The sequence below is a fragment of the Gossypium hirsutum genome, chromosome A10 (assembly GCF_007990345.1).
Source record: "Gossypium hirsutum isolate 1008001.06 chromosome A10, Gossypium_hirsutum_v2.1, whole genome shotgun sequence".
NCBI lineage: Eukaryota > Viridiplantae > Streptophyta > Magnoliopsida > Malvales > Malvaceae > Gossypium > Gossypium hirsutum.
The window spans coordinates 737798-756392 of record NC_053433.1 but is presented as its reverse complement, the minus strand read 5'-3'; the positions used below and the strand labels follow the sequence as shown (position 1 = coordinate 756392).

Sequence of the window (18595 nt, the reverse complement as noted above, 5' to 3'; positions counted from 1 at the left end):
TACACCAACAAATTTAATAAAAAAATAACAATTTTAACAATTGGACCTAAATTTTAAAATTTAAAAAAGTAGAGGTTAAAATCCTGAAAATAGAAGTGAAAGGACTAAACTTCAAATGTGTGAAGATATAGGTACCTATAGTACATTTTAACCTTTTTAGTCTTTGTCCTTTAAAAATTTCAAAATTCTAGTTAAATCCATTAAGGCAAATATTGATATTTCAAAAATTTGACAGAGCAAAAATATTATCACATATGTGATGACATGTCAACTTATCATTTTTATATGTTATTCAAAGAAATTTTAAATTTCGAGCTAAGAATGATTCAATTGGAGAACATGATTAAATCAACAATATTAGGCAAAATACATGACTAATGGCGTAATTAACTAAAATTACTTAACTACTATTGTCTGGGTCGGACTTGAAAATTCAAATTTTGGAAACCAAATGAACTAAAATTGAATAATTCAAAAAAGTAAAAAGACTAAAATTGATCAAATTAAAGTATATGGACTAACTCTGCAACTTATCCTGAATATATCGACTAATAGTAAAATTTAACCTGAAAAACAAAGTTGAAGTTTATAAATATGTTATAAAAATTTGGATTAATTGCACCAAAGTTTCTCGATTATGACTTAAGTTTAAATTGATCTTCAAACTTCAAAACCTTTTAATTGAATTTTAAAGTATTGTTTTCGTATCAGTCATCAGTTTGGTCACTGAATATGTAAATTAATTTTTAAATATATATGTACTTATCACATGAATAACTTGAATTTCATAGTTAAAAATAAAAAGATAGTGATATTAGAAATTTGGAGGGTTGTTTATTTTATTTAACACGTTTAATTTAAGTTGTATGTAAAAATTTGATTTGCATGTTTTAAATATTGTCCAGCCATATTTGATTCGGCATTTAATATCCAAACTAAGGTAAAAGTATCATGAATGTCCCTATACTATGAATCAAAATTTCATTTTGCCCATTTTACTAAAAATGGGCAGTTTAGTCCCTCTAGATTATATCAAAGAGCCAACTAGTTATTCTATCAAAAATTTCATTCATTTCTACTATTACAAATTGGTCAATGTACGTCAACATAAGGTACACATGGTACGTCACATGGCACTGTCTGGTTAATTTATTGGCCATACCAATTTTTAATGATACAAATGGATGAAATTTTAACAGAATGACCAATTTGCTCTTTGATCTAACGTACAATAACTAAATTTTTCATTTTTTGAATAGAGAGGACAAGATAAAATTTAATTCCCAATATAGCGATCTCTATACTACTTTTACCCCATATTAACTATTATGTTGATGGAAAGACTAGATGGATACCATACCATACATTCATATGGAAACATTTTGAAAATTTAAAAACCAATTTAGAGTATGGGCCATAGTTTGGTGGTATGTTGTGCAAATAACCCAAAAAAATTATTTATAAAAGAAAAATCAAAAGTTTTTATTGTGTTTTAATTTTTATTATTTTCTCGACTTCGGGGAAATTGTAAAGAGACAGGTGTTTTAGAAAATTGGTTTATTAAATCTTGTACACGTGGACAAATTATTCGTTGACACATATTGAAACTTTGTTGCTGAGAGTATTTTCTTGTCATTTTCATTCAAACTATAATTAAACTAATAATAACCAACAGTGATTGTTGAAATAATTGACGTGTCACAATCAAATTTGAAAGATATATTTAACCTAATCTCATATCTCTGTAGAAAGTTCTAATTACGTTGTATTTATCACGCTTCGCGTTGATTAAATATTTTTAGATCAAATTATTAGAGTAAATATTTAAAAAGCATAATATACACTTGTAGTCTTCGTGGTTTTATTTTTAGAATTTTAATTAATTTATTTTTAAGTTTAAAAATTTAAATTTAATTATTAACACTGTTAAATTATTATATTAAATTTATTAGTATAATATTTTAAAATTAAAAAAAATTAACTTGTAGTTATGTGACCAAAAAAACATTGGAATGAACTTGCATTTAGCAAATAATTTTAACTTTGTTTACAACTCTTAAAAGTTACATCAATAAATTATCAAATAAAGTATTTGAGCTAACTAAGGACATTATAAAAGTTGAGGTACCAAATTATATCAAAGAGTATAGCACATGGAGCAAAATTAAAATTTGACTATTATTAATAATCTTAAAATTAAGAGTAAAATAGGGACCAAAACTGAAAATTTACATTTCTTTTAAATAATGCAAAAAAAAGACCGTTATTATAAGTAAGGATAACATAGGAACCAAAATTGAGAATTTACCAATATAACGCAAAAAGAGAGAGAGAGAGAAGAAATCACACGTGTCAATCAAGGTATATAGATGTTGGGAATAGATGATGTAGCTAGGTCGAGGATCCCAATCACGCCATGTGGACAAAATGAGTTGAAACGGGTGATGTGGCCAAATCGAGAATTCTTTAAAGGTATTCAGATTTCTAATTTTGCAAAACACAAGAGAATTTTGTAAAGTTTTGGGAGTGTCGAAATTAAATTATATATTTTATAAGAGTTAAAATATAATTTTATTATTGTATTAATTAATATGTTTATAATCATTTTAATAGATTAAATTAAAAAATATATTATTTTTTGGATTCAAAATGTAATTTTATTATCTATTAGCTTATAATTTTATATATTTTAAAGAGTAAAAAATATAATTTTCTCATTTTAAGAGGACCGCTTGACACTGCCACTAGTCGCCAGGCTTTGCATTTCTCCTTATTTGAGGTTTGATATTATTCAATACATATATTATAATTATAATTATTATTATTTAAGTTAGATTGAATTAATTAAGATATCAATTCGAAAAAAATTAAATCGATTAATCTAAAAATTAATACATACTAATTAAATCAATAAATTAATAATTTAATCGATTTGAATACTGATCAATTTTATAAACCTTAATCGTAATCTTCTTTTGTTTTCCCATAAAGTTGAAAATTTTGCAAATTTATATCTCTACAAATATCCTAAAGCAAAATCTCGAATGTAAATTAAATTTTGGTTGAAAAGGAGACCCAACCCAATATACATTAAAAATGCTTTAAATAATCATTTTCTTTAAAGGTGGATACCCATTATCCACCCAATTAATAGGTGTCCACCAACTATGTGTTGAGTGAGAATCTTCATCAATATATATATTTGAAATACACGAAGGGAAATGTAAATTCTACTTACGTATAGAAAATTTCGAGTACACAAATAGAATAACTTGTATCAATAGGATAAAGTTTCTATGTTAAGTTTTTATTCGTCCTCATTTATATTTACTGTGTAAATAAATTCCAAGCAAATAAATTTAAAAAATAGATAAAAATTTAGTGATTATTTACGTTTTGTATCGATAAAAATAATCTTAAACATTAAATAAAATATGATAAGAAAATTAATTTTTATCAATAATTTTTTATAAAATAATATAAAAAAATAGAGTGATAATTATTTGAATTTTTTTGTCACAATCCATTTTTCATTGTCTATTTTGATATTAAATTTGGTTATTTACGTGAAACATAAAGAGTAAAAAATATTCTAGTAAGATGTAAACGGAATATAAAAATCTAATATCTACTTTAACATAATTAAGATATAAAAATTATCATATTCAGAATTATTGCGATTAATTAAGCTATTAAAAGATCCCGACATTAATTAGAGAGTTATTTATGATGGATTTTAATTTATTTATTTTGAGCTAGAGTACCTTTTTATGTCGTTGCTTTTTTTTTATACTAAAAAAATATTATCCTATCCAAATCCAAAGATATCCACTGATTTACGATAGAAACCATAATTAATAGAAAATTAAACAAACAAAAGATATAGGGTGCTACATGTTTCACGCCACGCAACTGCATTTGCACCGCGACATGCATTTCTTACAGTCAGAAAGTGTCGGTTTCCCACCATCACAGCGGCTGATACAGGTAGATCTAGCGGCGCCACCCCACAAACACCGTGCCATGCACCGAATAAGCGGAACACACGACGGGCAACTGTATCTTATTTGCTCGACGATGCAATCTTTACATCCATTACCATTTGAAGGGCATGCTATAGCTGTAATAGAACCCATCGACGACAACATCATCGTCACTAGCAGCATCATGCCTAGAGCTGAATTGAGCAGCTTTTTCCCCTCCATTATTATAATTAACTATGGCTATTTTATTTTCTAGGGTTCTCCTTCCTTTTTTTTTCAATTTTTTGTTGATTTATAGACTTACTTAAGTAATCAAAATAATCAATTGATAGGCAATGTGAACTGTGAGTTGAATCTGAGTTTTGATTAACAGCCGTTTGATGAAAATCTTGTGGTTAATTGAATATGAATGCAAGTTTGAATATGAGAGATGTAATTTTCTAGTATTGTGGGTGGGGGTTGGCTGCTTCACAAACTTATAATTTCATTCAATTAGAATCATTATTGGATTTCACAATGTCAGATTCTGCACCATTTATTTAATAAATATATATATTATGTTAAAAAGTAAATTGGTCCCTTTTTCTTAAATATATTACTATTTTTTCTGTTAAAAATTAACGTGACTGACAAAATAACCCGAACAATTACACGTGACATGTCACATGTATTTCATCATGACATACAAAAACCAGTTTGGATGTTGGCAAACTTGAGGAATGCTTTTAGCCTAAAATATCAATATATGATGTGGCAATCTCTCTTTGGTATTATCTACCGGAAGCTTTGAAAACAAAAGAATTTAAGAATTTTTTAAGGGATCCTTCCTAGTGCTGCCAATATTATATAATTTAGGTGGTGTTGGATGAGTTATATTAAGTCTAAGCCTAGCATATTTAGTGGATCTACGAGCATTCATCATGGAAATTGTAGGTGGATCTCACCACTCATTGGGAGAAATATTAGAAGATGTAACGTTGAACAAATTAAACTTTAAGCTATTTATGATGATCAAGAAGTTATTATTGAAACTGAGTGTACTCAGGCTGTTAAATGTATTCATGGGGGTTTTAAAGGACAAACAAATGCGAATAGAGACTTGATATTATGCATCCAATAATTATGTAGACGTGACTGGCAAGTGGTCGTTAAACAGATTCTAAGATAAGTGAATTTTGCCCCCCATATCCTAGTAGGTTTAATGAAAGAGTTTCCGTTTAGGTTTTGTATGTTTTATGATACCCCTATTAAAATTGTTGATAAGCTCCGACTAATAATATTTTTATATTATCTAATTCTAATATTGTCTCTGTTTAATTATAATTGTCTCTATTTTTTTATCAAAAAAATTGATAAATTTTTTAATAAAAAATTAGTTTGATTTTTATGTAACTTATAAGAATTAATTTCACTCTTTAATAAATTAATATATGCTTACATCATTCATTCATCATCATTATTGTGTTGTAATTTTTGGGGTTAATTTTATTATATGGCCCAAAATTATGACTTAAATTTTACATTGGTACCTGAACTTTAAAACGTTCCCATTTAGTTTATAAAGTTTTAATATCATATCAATCAAATGTTCTCGTCAGCCTGACCTTAGTTTCGCAATAATCCAAAATTAAATCCGATAGAACATGTTTAAAACACGTTGGATTAAATTTCAAACATGTGAATACCTATTATATAGACAATTTGAATTTGACATGTTAAAAAAAATGTTATTAAAATTTTAGGAGGATTGGTTTTTTTAATACATCGTAACTAAAGTTGTATATGCAATAGGTCCAAACATTTAATCCATATGTTTTAAATATGTTTCATGTCTAACATTTAACACCCAATCTGGCAGTTAGCCTAACAAAATGATTTGATTAATAAAATACTTATATTTTAATGGCTCTAATTGATTTCAAACAGGAACAAGATAAATTTGGAACAGTCGAGCTAAGAATTTTTTTGAGTGATCAAAGTTAAATTAATTTTTTTTATGAGAAAATCATAAGTTTATTATTTCATAAAGTCAAAATGTAATTTTAGGCCTCTGCCTACTTAGTGCGGCTCTTAATTAGTTCAATTCAAACTTTAAAGTTTTCAACTTTATCTATACCTTTGAGATTTAGGTTAGTTTCGATTGATGAATTTTGAATTTGAGTTACTCTAGTCACGAGTTATTTTAAAATCATATTATTTTAGGTTTCGAATCGTTTAAATTTATTGGTTGAATTTTTGAATTAGGTTGTTTTGTTTTATTTGTTCAAGCTGTTTTATATTCGAGTAATTTTGAATTCGAATTATTTCGTATTTAAATTGGTTAAGTTATAATGATTTTTTTATTAGAATTTAAAAATTTTGATATTTATAAACTTAATTTTTGTATTGGAATCATAATTGAGACATTTAAATCCAACATAAATTGTAGTTTTAGGGTCAAACCCATTTGCTTGCTCCTCAACAACATTCCACTACAGTTGTTGACCCACCCCCACTAATTTCTTATCCAACGCTTTCATTTTCTTCCAATCCAAACACACACACACACACACACACACACACACACACACACACAACAAAAAGAGAAGAGAAGAAAAGAAAATTAATACCACAAGGGAAAAAAAAAAGGGACATTTTCGTCATTTGATGTGAAATCCAAAAGAGAGAGAAAGACATAAAAGACAAGAGCAGAAGGACAGGAAAAAAGATAGACAGAGAAACAAACAATTTGTGTGTGTGTGTTTTTTTTTCTTGCGAGTCCGTTTTTTCAGTTAAACAAATAATCTTGTATTTTATGGTATTATACGTAGGTGGAAACAGAGAACAATCATGGTGTCGGACCAAGAGATAGCAAGAGGGGTGGAGATTCTTCTCCGGCAGTCGGAGCCTAACGCCGTTACCACCTTAAACGGCGTTGTTCAGCAGTTGGAGGCTAAGCTTGGGCTCGACCTTTCTCATAAAGCTGGGTTTATCAGAGACCATATCAGTCTTCTCCTCCGCTCTCACCCTACTACTCCGAAGGACCATTTTACCCTCCAACAACAACATACACAGTTCCTTTCCTACCCTCACCAACAATTTCCTGCCCGTTTTGCCCCTCAACACCACCACTACAACCACCACCCTCATTTCCCTTCCCACGACCTTAGCTTCCGTCAACACCCTCAGTCGCATTCACGTGCTCCGTTTACGGCTCAACCACCGCCGCCGCTGGTTCAGCCTCAACAGCAACAGCTGCAGGCGGTTGTGACGAAAGGCCAAGTCAATGCCACCACCGTTGCCGCCACAGAAGTGCTTAAAGAAAGGTTTTCCCTTCCTTTTTTTCTTCTTTTTCCGAAATTTGCAAGAATTTTGGGAGGCGTGTGTAAGAAATGAAGTTCAATTTAGGGTTTTGGGCATATCAATTTGAGGTTTAGCCATTTATTCATTTGGTGCAAAAGGATAGGCCTTTTTTGCACGTTTAGTTCAACTGAAGTTGGGGATTTCCTCCTTAAGTGGTTAGACTTGTAAAAATTAGGGCATTTTAGTGTAATTTTCCCTTTTACGGATTCACGAAAGTTACCATTTTTAGTGTAATTTAAATGTTGGTCACACTGAATTTTAGCTGTAAAAGTACCATAGCGACATTTTACCCTTTGTACTAAAAAATGGGCAAATTGGTCCTCATATGCTAAAATTAAAGTGCAAATTGGTTATTTTGTTAAAAATTTCATCTATTTCTGTTAGTATTTGATTATTTCGTCACTCATGCTAGTTTTTAAGGGCAAATGAATTTTTAACAGAAAGAATTAATTTGCTCTTTGATCTAACATATAAGGACTAGTTTACCCATTTTTTGAATAGAGGGGGCAAAATGCAATTTGACTCTTAGTACAAGAGCCTCCAGAGTACTTTTACCAAGTTTTTTAGAGGTTGTGAGTTCAAGTTTGCTTAAGTTCGCAACATTATAGAATGACAATTATTAGCTTCATCAATGATTCAGTGTTTGTCTGTTTTGTAATGTTATTGCAGTGCACCAGTTGGAACCAAAAGAAGAGGTGGACCAGGGGGTCTGAACAAAGTTTGTAGTGTTTCACCAGCACTTCAAGTGATTGTTGGTGAGCCAGCTTTGCCAAGGACTGAGGTTGGTTTCTCAGTTCAATGAATTTTTTTCCTTCAACAGCATTCTAAATAAAGTTCTCATGTGTGGATTTTGGTGCTTTAAAATATCTCTCTGGTCGACGAGCTCTCGACTCAATGGCAAGGTTGAGGCCCTCAAGTTCGAGTCCCGTATTGTGTAAATATGCGGGTTCTCCATATTTGTTTTAGTTAGTTAGTTAGAGATGAATTCGTTGTTGAGTTAGTTTTTCAGTTCAATGCTTGTAATGATTGATTCTATTAAACCATCGCAACTTAAAAAAAAATAAAACAAGACATTTGCCTTTGCTTGATCTAGATTGTGAAGCAGCTGTGGGCATATATAAGGAAGAACAGCCTTCAAGATCCAAGTAACAAGAGAAAGATAATTTGTGATGATGCCTTACGCTTAGTGTTCGAGACAGACTGTACGGACATGTTCAAGATGAACAAACTGCTAGCCAAACATATTACCGCATTTGAGCCTTCGAGTACGTGTTAATGCTTTATGTGCAGTATATATTTGTTAATGACATGGATTTGATACTTGTTTCATTGGATTATATAATCTTGCTAATCATTTCAGAGGAGTCAAGTCAAACTAAACGAGCACAAGCTGATGCTGAGCCTAAAACCGAAAGTGTTGAACTGAGTGACAACCCTGTTGTAATATCCGAAGCACTTGCCAAATTTTTGGATGCTGAAGGAAGAGAGATGCAAGCAACCGAGGCTGAACGACGTGTATGGGAGTACATAAAGCTCAATCATTTGGAGGTGCGGGAGAGTGCATGAGTTTGTGCACTTTTACTTTAGCAGCTTAAATGCATTGCCATGTTCTCTGCATCTCTCTCTGAGAGCTAATTCTGCCCCTATCTCCGTGCCCCTTGGATTTTTGTACCATTGACTTGTTTAGGCCATTCTTTATCCCGCATATCGACGTTTTTCAGGCTTAGACTTAGGGAGCTCTCCTATTATCTCTCGGAATAATTTGGTTATATTTGTTTCAGGATCCATCAAACTCAATGGTGGTATTGTGTGATGCTAAGCTTCATGAGCTTCTTGGATGTGAAAGCATATCTGTGATGGGGATACATGACTCGCTACAACGTCATCATTTATTGAAACCCTCCTGAAGATCTGGTTGTGTCGACTGGTTAGTATAAATGCTTGAATAAGTTTGTGTCCTTACTGCTTGCTTCCCACGGAGTTTTCTTCCTTGTCAATTTGTTGGTGTTGCTTTTAATAGAGTTGTTCTATATTGTTACTTGCAGGGAGCATGGGGAGCTTCGTCATCTTGGTTTAATGGTGGAAGAGATAGTTAAGACCTTTATCCTTTATTTATTTATTTTTTTGTGCATTGACTTGTTTAGAAGTTTACACACTAGTTGCTTGTTTATGGTAAGGATGAAAATGTAGCATGGGCAGTGATATATATTTTGTAGTTATGCTGCTAGCCGTATTAGCCTGTATGTAGGTGTACTTGTTTATGTTGTTTGAGACAGACCTATCTTTCCGATGCTAACCGCAAACTAAACCGAATAAAATACAAGTTGTTTTTAACTTTCAAAAGAAGCATAATATGCATGCAGCTAGTTACATAGTTTGTAGGGTTTATGTTGCGGATAGCTGTTCGTTACGTAGCCTAATTGAACGATGAGAATAAGAAGGTAAAATACAATGGAGGCTCTTGTAGTAGGAGTCAAATTACATTTCGCTCCATTTACTCAAAACATGAGTAAATTAGTCCTTGTACGTAACATCAAAAAGCAAACTTGTCCTTTCTGTTAAAAATTTCATCAATTTTTACTCTTAAAAGCTGGCATAGATAATAGAATAACTAGATTGTTACATTTGGCATGCCACGAGCACCTCTTTTACATATAGAAGTTTGCTCTTTTATCTAACGTACAAGGACTGATTTGCCCACTTTTTGAGTAAGATGGGGCAAAACCCAATCTGATTCCTAGTACAAGCAATCTAATACATTGAGAAAAGCAGAATGGTGGCTATGAACATTAGAGCAAGAACTGCACTTATGACCTTCTTTTTCCAGGCTTTAGACGATACTTCCGCGCTTATATTGTCCATTATGGTGGTAAGATATCCGATTATTTTCTGTACAGGCATGCATTAGAAGAATAAGGAGATAGGTTGATTATAATAGTACAAATGTTAATTATAACATACTATGCTGAGGAAAATTTGAAGGTCACTTACTAGCCTTAATGGTTCCACATGAAGGAGTGGTTCCATGAACATTTCTACATTCCTGGTCAATATTAATCAGATATTATCATTATTGTTAGCATTACAAGAGGAAATAAATCAATGTGAAGGATGAAAATTATAGGTCTAATTATGATTTTAGTCCCTCTACCATATTGAAATTTGAGATTTAATCTGTTTGATTTAATTTTGGCATAATTCGGTCCCTTTGTTGTAGAATGTTATTAGTTAGGTTTAAATTGATAGCACTCTTAACTGTTGCCACTTAAGTGATGATGTTTTTTTTTTTGTTGAAAAGGTTTTCACAGTAAAGATGGCTTGAATAACTTTCTAATAGTAAAAATTCATTTCTTCACTTTAATGGCAGTAGCAAAAGTGTTTTCAATTCGAAGATACTAATAACGTTATACAGGTAGAGGATCGAATTATACCAATACCATAGTGAAGGGACGAAAACCATAATTAGGCCAAAATTATGTCACTTGTTGCATATAGTGATGCATTCATTACCTTATCATTACTTTTCCATGGTATACATGGCAAGTATAGAAGCTAAAACCTTGTCCCAGAGGCACATGGGCTTTATTCCACTCTGCAAAACATATAATATGGAGAATTTTGCACTTAAAACCCTCTGCCTGGTATTCCAAAGTTAAGACCATAATGGGTTGAAAAAGAAATCAATGTTATGAAGGGACAAACCTAATCTCCAATTGATGCCAACAATCATCCCTTCAGTCAATGTTGGTTGCACTACAAATTCTATGTGATTTCCCATATGCTTTATCAAGGATGTGAAGAAATCGACTACTTGCTGCCAACATGAAAAGACCATTAAATTATAACATGTCCATATCAAAGAATGCAATGAACGAAAGCAAATGTTTGCTCTCTCCATTAACACATATATGGGTTAATTGCACTAGACATCCTAAACTGTAATCTAGATTTTGAATTGGTCCTTAAAACTTTTTTTGAAAGTTACTATAAATTCCAATAGAATCAATTATTACAAGCTCTTACTTGAAAGACTAACTCAGCAACTAACTAACCAATCAAAATAAATATGAGGGATAATTCGCACATTTACAAAGAAAAAAGAGAAAACTGGGAATCGAATCTAGTATCTCAAAAATTTGAAGGCCTCAACCAAAGTAAGATGTTCTAATTCATATCAATTGTGTCATTCTACTAGCCAAATGTCTGCTCAAGCGTTAAATCTTGCTTCAGATCTAACATGGAATATTTTTAAAAAATGAAGATAAAATATTAAGCACAATATACCTACAACATGGACAACTTGAATCCAGCGTCGCTAAAATTTAGCAGGCTTATTCCAAAAATTGCTTTGGACGGTCTATAATGTTTTAATATTTTTAGGAAGTTAAAAGTATAATTTTACTACTATATTAATTTGCATTTTCATAAATTTTGAAGCGGTTAAATGGTAGATTTACCATTTTGGTGAGCCATAGTGCTTGCCCCCGCCATGCCCCTATTTGATATAATACTAATATTTTTAGGATTTAATTAAAATGTATTGAAGTTTGGAGATTAATTTTGAATCTCAACTATAGTTTGGGGAGCCTGATATAATTAACCCTATATATGTAATTTGCAGTGTACCTTTTTTCCTTGTAAAGGTTGGAAATAAGAGAAGAAATTGCAGATGCATTGGCATTCATCGTCAATGATTTCAGATAATTCCCGTACATTTTGGTTCTTAATCGCCGAGTAAAGCTTGAGAACCGTTTCCAAGGCTCCTATCGAATCCTCCTCTCCTGAACCCGAACCCTTGTTCTTAGCATCCGGCGGCACTAACAGCCCCCTTTGCGGCGAAGTGTAACTCGCCGGAACCAAAGGCGGCTTCGAATACTGTGAACGGAAATTGCTGTAGCAGCAAGCTTTTCCGCCGTGAAATTTATGGAGGGAAGGTTTATGTTGAATTGGTTTTGGGGAAATGAGGAGATGGTGATAGGGATTTGAGCTTTTTGTATGATGGTATGGAGCTAAAGAGGCAGCAAATGAGACTGAACTGATCATTTTTTATCAAGATTTGATTAATGGATGCAAATTTAAAACTCCAACATGAAAATTGAAATGGAGAGTTTGTTTTTATAGCAGAAAATTTAAATAAATAAATAATTTAATACGAAAGAAAAGAATGAGAGCAACAGCAATTGCAAGCTAAGGATCTTGCTAAAACTCGTTGCTGCAGGAGACTGACATAACTTCGAACACAATAAAACCACCTTTTTCGGGGGAAGTGTTTTATTTAATTTTAGAGTAAATTACACTTGTAGACACCCAACTATTAATAAATTTTTTTTGGGCAGTCAACTATGAAAAGCTACAAATTAGTCACTCAACTATTTGAATTTTTCTTTTTTGGTCATCGATAGTTAAGGGAAAGATAACTTAAAAACTTTTAAAATTGACATAATAGCAACTTTAATTCTCAATGTTTATATATTGTGTCAATTCAATTATGATTTTAAAAAATTAACCCTTAACGTTTAAACATTGTGTAATTTAGTTTTCTTCTTGCTTTCAATCTTGCTTTTCTTGATGACTCTTTCACCTAAAAAGCTTTAAAACACAAATCTATCAATTAAATTTGATCGAAAATATACCAAAAAAAGGAAACATTCAAAAATTGAAAACAGAATAGTGACCAAAACAAAAATACTTACTAACGGTAGTGTTATATTTGACAAAAGAAATATAGATCGACCAAAACAGGAATCGAGTAATTTTAATTTGACTTTCTCTACCCTATTTATTTTTTAAAATTATTTAACATTTTAAATATAATATATTAATTTTCTTCTTTAAAAAAATTAAGAACATTTAAATAAAAAATAAAATATAATTCGATTTAGACAATTATAATTATTTTAATTTTTTAAATATTATAATCTAGAAATTTAAGATTTAATATATTTAAATTAGAAAGTTCAAATTAATAATTCATTAATTGCTTTTATTAAAGTGGTTAAATTTAAAGCCATCTAAAATTTCAACCAACTCAATGCATAGTTTTATTAATTTGTATCTAAATGTTATAAGAAAAGGATGACTAAATTCAGCGGTGGAGCTAAAAAAAATTGTTTTTTTGTCAAAATTAATTTTATAATTTTAATAGTTTATATATTTATAATTTTTAAATGATTAAATTAAATTTTTATTATTTTTAAAAAAATTAAAATATAATTTTATTATTATTAATTTAAAATTTTATAAATTATAAAATACTTAAATTAAAATTTTACCATTTTAATCAACATGCTCGAAGGAGTGAGTCAAAACGACAAAAAGACGTTTAAGTGATACGACACCGGCGAAAAAGGCTACGGAGAAAAGAAAAACAGAAGCCAGAATATTGTTTTCGCGCAAAGATCAGAAAATAGGATCCAGCGATGGCGGAAGATCTGGTTCTCGATACGGCGATCAGAGATTGGGTGTTGATACCCCTTTCAGTGGTGATGGTCCTCATCGGCATCCTCCGCTACTTCGTCTCCAAGCTCATGCGCTCCTTTCAAGTTCCTGATCCTAAGATTGTCAAAGAAGGGCACGTCTCTCACAACTCTATTTTCTTTTCTTTTTAGGTCGATAAGCTAATAAGTCACAGATTCACTTGTTCTCGAGTTTTACTTTCAGGCAAGTAATCGTTAGGGCTCGGAATTTACGAGGTGCTGCAAATTTTATCCCTCCCAAGTCTTTTCGATCTCGTAGGGTTTATTTCAGCAATGAGGTTTGCTTTTTCATCTTGTTTTAGAACTTATTTTACCAAATTATATGCTTGTAATTGTTAATTTCTGGAATTTGTGTTTATCTTTTTCCTTTTAAAGCTTTATTGAGCTGTTAACGGATTATGGATTAAGTATCACGTGTTGTAATCAGTCTTCGGTTAGTTTAGTTTCTTTTTAGGAAGCAATTTGAAATTCATCAAGAAGATGCAAATTGCAGCTAATATTAAGCTTGATGGAGTGTTAGAAATTGAGTTAAATTGACAAAAATAATCCGTTTATGTATATATTTGTCTTAGGAAAGGAGAAAGTTGATGTATCACATGTTGTCATCAGGCTTCAGTCAGTTTAGTTTCTTTCTTAGAAGCAAATTGCAACCAATCAAGAAGCTGTGAATTGCAGCTAATATTAAGCTCAATGGAGTGTTAAAAGTCAGATTAAATTGATGAAAATAGTCCATTTATGTTCATATTTGTCTCAGAAGAGGATTCAAGTATCAAATGTTGTAACCAGGCTTCGGTCAGTTTAGTTTCTTTTCCAGTGACCAATTGCTATTAATCAAGAAGCTGCGAATTGCAGCTATATTAAGCTTAATGGAAGGTTAAATGTCAGGTTAATTTGATGAAAATAGTCCATTCATGTATATATTTGTCTCAGAAAAGGAGAAAGTTGAAGTATTACATGTTATAATCAGGCTTCAGTCAGTTAAGTTTCTTTTTTAGAAGCAAACTGCAATTAACCAAGAAGCTGTGAATTGCAGCTAATATTAAGCTTAATGGAGTGTTAAAAATCAGGTTAAGTTGATGAAAGTAATCTATTTATGTATTTGTTTGTGTCAGTAAAGGAGAAAAGTAATGGAATTATATTGGACTTTGTAGGAAAATGGATTACTGTTTGTCCCCAAGGGCCAGGCTCAAAATGCGCAAGCACAAATGTTCTCTGACCCTAACATGGCTATGGACATGATGAAGAAAAACCTCTCTATGATTATACCTCAGGTATTTTAGTGGTATATCGACCTTTAGTGTTCATATGCTTTGGTTTGATTGCTCATGTTCTAGAACTGACTTTTTTTGTGTAAACTGTTGTTACTTTCAGACTCTCACTTTTGCCTGGGTCAACTTTTTCTTCTCTGGATTTGTTGCAGGTTTGGTTTTTTACTACTATATTACTTCCATGATTTCTGAGTCTTTCCTTTTTAATTCTGCAATGGAGATAGAATTTATATTTTTATTTACGAAATTGATTTCATGCATATTAGATTGATTTTTTTTTTCACTTTTTATTATATGGTGATGGACACAATATTTTTTGTATTGGAATTAAAATTCTAACTTAACTATCATGACATACATTAATAGTAAACAGTAATTTGATTCCTCTTCTGTTTTTCTGTATTCCTATCTTGTAGCCAAAATACCCTTCCCATTAACTCAGAGGTTCAGATCAATGTTGCAGAATGGAATTGACCTTAGCACAGTTGATGTGAGCTATGTTAGTAGCCGCTCATGGTATTGGTTTTTTTCTCTGAGCTCTTCTAATTTTTATAGACGTTCTTGGCTTAATACTACAGTTTATTCACAAATTCTTTCATTTGTAGGTATTTCCTCAATTTGTTTGGTTTGAGGGGTTTATTTAGTCTGATTCTGGGAGAGGAAAATGGTTAGTATCTTGAACTTCCCGTTACATTTTATTTTAGATTGTGTACCACACTTTCTCTGGTTATTGACTCATTGTTTATCTTATCTGTAAATTGTGATTTCTTTTGGCAGCAATGGATGATACACAGCGAATGATGCAGATGGGTGGGTTTGGCTTTGATCCATCAAAGGTATTAAATCAATCTGTTCTCCATTGAGTATTGCAGGCTGAAGAAAGTCTTGCTAGCTTCAGATGTCTAATTTAATTTCACATGGTCTTATATTCCTCTTCAGCCTATTCTTTCTCTCTTTAATGGAGATCATTAAGTAGCATGTGTGGCCAGTTGTTTATGATTTTCTGTTGGCAGCAATGTTAGCTTGTCAAGTAAAAAATTGTTCAGAATGGGGCATTCAATTACCCCAACGATGGACCAACACTGCCACCAGCAGCACCACTAGTTGCTATTGTGCTGCCACAATCTCTTGTTCTTCTAATGTCCATGCAACTTGGGCTGCCAGAGTTTTTATCTATGTCAATTCTTTCTATCCAAATTCCTGCCTTTTTCTTTTTGAGGCATTTTATTAGGTAAGGGCTTAGTTTTTCTCCGGTAAAAGTACCATGGAGGCTCATATACTAGGAGTCAGATTGCATTTTATCCCTTTTACTTTAAAAATGGGCAAATTAATCCCTGTACATTACATCAAAGAGCAAATTGGTCTTTTCTATTAAAAATTTCATCCATTTGTACTGTTACAAACTGGCATAGTTGATGGAATAACCAAACAATGGCATGTGATATTCCACGTGTACCTCATGTTGATGTACATGGATCAATTTTTAACCATAGAAATGGATGAAATTTTTATTAGAAGGACCAATTTACTTTACTTTTTGATCTAATGTACAGGGGCCAACTTTCGCATTTTTGAGTAGATGGAGCAAAATGTGATCTGAGTCCTAGTATAGGGGCCTCTATTGTATTTTCACTGTTTTTCTCCATCACTTAAAAACCTCCCATGCTTTTGGCGTCATGATATTTTACAAGTTGAGAATCCTCGGGATGGGGTTTGAGCTGATGCTTTTCCTCGTCAAATCAATCACAAATAAGAATTGCATGGGACTTTTAGTTGAATGAAGATCAACCAAACTGTTATTTTGGTGATTGCAACATTATCATGCAAGGCATTGTCTTTTTAGTCAGTTGATATATATCATTTAAATTTGTAAAGCATCTCGAAATTGTTTCCCAATGAAACAAGCTTTTGCCTGTTTCTTGACTTTTACAAGAAAAGGTTCTTTCGCGAGTTGGCTATTTCCATTTCTTAATTTACCATGCCTCCTGATCTTTTGGTTTTCCTCATTCATGGCAGAGCCTGACTGCTGAGAAAGATGGTCTTGACATAGTCCAACATGAATGGGCACTCCCTAAATTTGAGCATCGGGCCGAAGCAGTATTGAAAAAACTCGTCAGCTGAACATCGGGAGCGTATAAACAGCTGTCAAAAAGGGGGTAGTTCGATTGAAGTTTTCATCTTACAAGCTTTTCGATGGGTAAAAGATGAAACTCCTTTAGATACCAAGTCTAGGTTTGTAGTTTAGATTAGAGTCCTACGAGAAGCAAGAGGAAAACTCCCACATTCCCAAGTTCTTTCTGCTCTTGTTAATTTTATGTCGAATTTTGGGCCGGCCAGGCAGCCTAGGCTAGGCCGATCAGTTCAGTTCTAGCTCATTGCCGGTAAACAAAACTCTTAATCGCATTGATTTAGTGTTGAATATGAAAATTTGTTTTCAATAAATTAATTATGTCGCATCTAGCACTATTTTCATGCTTTGGTTGAGTTAGTAGGCTTTGGTTCGAATCTGTTAGTGTGTAATTCAAGTATGAGTTCTCTCCTTAGTTTATTAGAGTTGAGTTCTTTAGTTTAATGCTTATAACAATTGATTCTTATTGGAACTCTTGATATAATTATAACTTTTAAAAATAACTATATTAAATTTAATATAGTTTTGATCCTTCTACTATACCAAATTGTACAAAGGCTACCCTTAACCAAAGAGCCCAAAGGTTGAACAGATCAGAAGCCAAGCCTTTTGAACCAAAGCCGAAGCGAGTCAAAGCATCCACATCTCAAATGGATCTAATAGTAAGAGGCAGCGAGGGTACACTAAGGTCACGATTTTAACCACTCACCACGAGGGTGAATTTAGAAATTTAATGAGTTTTAAAGAGTCAAAATGTATTTTCCATTTTTTGGGGAGGGGCAGGGCTCTTGCTTGCCTCCCTTGTATTCACCCCTGCTCACGGCCTAATATCAGAGTCAATAGTTGACACTAAATCGCCAAGAACATAAGCTATGGAGTGACTACATATTGTCACGTGCAAAGGAGCCCCGGAATTGTGCGATAATTTCTGAAATAACAGTCAAGCTCTCCCGACTAGTCCAACCATCCTTGATTGGCATAATATAATCATTATATAATTTCATTAATTAGTTTGAATAGTTATTGCAATTAAAATTTTAATATCAAAAATAAAATTTATTGTCAATATAAGTTGGTATACTTAGAATACATCAAATCAACATCTCCAACTTGAACAAAATAAAGGTTAAATTTTGGTTCAAGTTTCTATTCTCTTCGTAAATTTAGAATTTAGTCTCTATACATTTTAGACTTCAAAATTCAGATCCAATTGTTAATATCACATTAAAGTTCTTCATTCAAATTTATTAGTGTAACCTTTTGAAATTGAAAAAAAAAAGCGATCACTTGATATCCATGTAAATAAATAATGTTGTAACAAATCAGAATTTTATATAAAATTTTTAACACGTTAACAACTCAACTTGCATTTTTAAAATTGAAAAGTAGGGGATTAAA

At 31.9% G+C, this 18595-nt stretch overlaps 3 protein-coding genes across 3 annotated transcripts; 2 read left to right on the top strand and 1 right to left on the bottom strand.

Moving 5' to 3' along the window:
• Window positions 1-6534: 6534 nt before the first annotated feature.
• On the top strand, window positions 6535-9659 carry LOC107925273 (uncharacterized). Its single transcript, XM_016855921.2, has 6 exons — window positions 6535-7288; window positions 7995-8106; window positions 8419-8590; window positions 8686-8873; window positions 9107-9252; window positions 9371-9659. Exons 1-5 carry the CDS (start codon window positions 6813-6815, stop codon window positions 9230-9232), a joined length of 1074 nt encoding a protein of 357 aa, XP_016711410.1. The 5' UTR covers window positions 6535-6812; the 3' UTR covers window positions 9233-9252; window positions 9371-9659.
• On the bottom strand, window positions 9630-12570 carry LOC107925274 (uncharacterized). The gene is made up of 5 exons (XM_016855922.2): window positions 11952-12570; window positions 11028-11139; window positions 10836-10917; window positions 10317-10368; window positions 9630-10214 (listed from the first exon to the last, which is right to left on the bottom strand). Exons 1-5 carry the CDS (start codon window positions 12366-12368, stop codon window positions 10077-10079), a joined length of 801 nt encoding a protein of 266 aa, XP_016711411.1. The 5' UTR covers window positions 12369-12570; the 3' UTR covers window positions 9630-10076.
• Window positions 12571-13600: 1030 nt separating this feature from the next.
• On the top strand, window positions 13601-17525 carry LOC107925213 (ER membrane protein complex subunit 3). Its single transcript, XM_016855848.2, has 8 exons — window positions 13601-13896; window positions 13986-14079; window positions 14953-15072; window positions 15173-15221; window positions 15486-15585; window positions 15675-15736; window positions 15847-15905; window positions 17086-17525. The coding sequence occupies exons 1-8, from the start codon at window positions 13745-13747 to the stop codon at window positions 17188-17190; spliced, it is 741 nt and encodes a 246-aa protein (XP_016711337.1). The 5' UTR covers window positions 13601-13744; the 3' UTR covers window positions 17191-17525.
• The last annotated feature ends 1070 nt before the right edge of the window (window positions 17526-18595 follow it).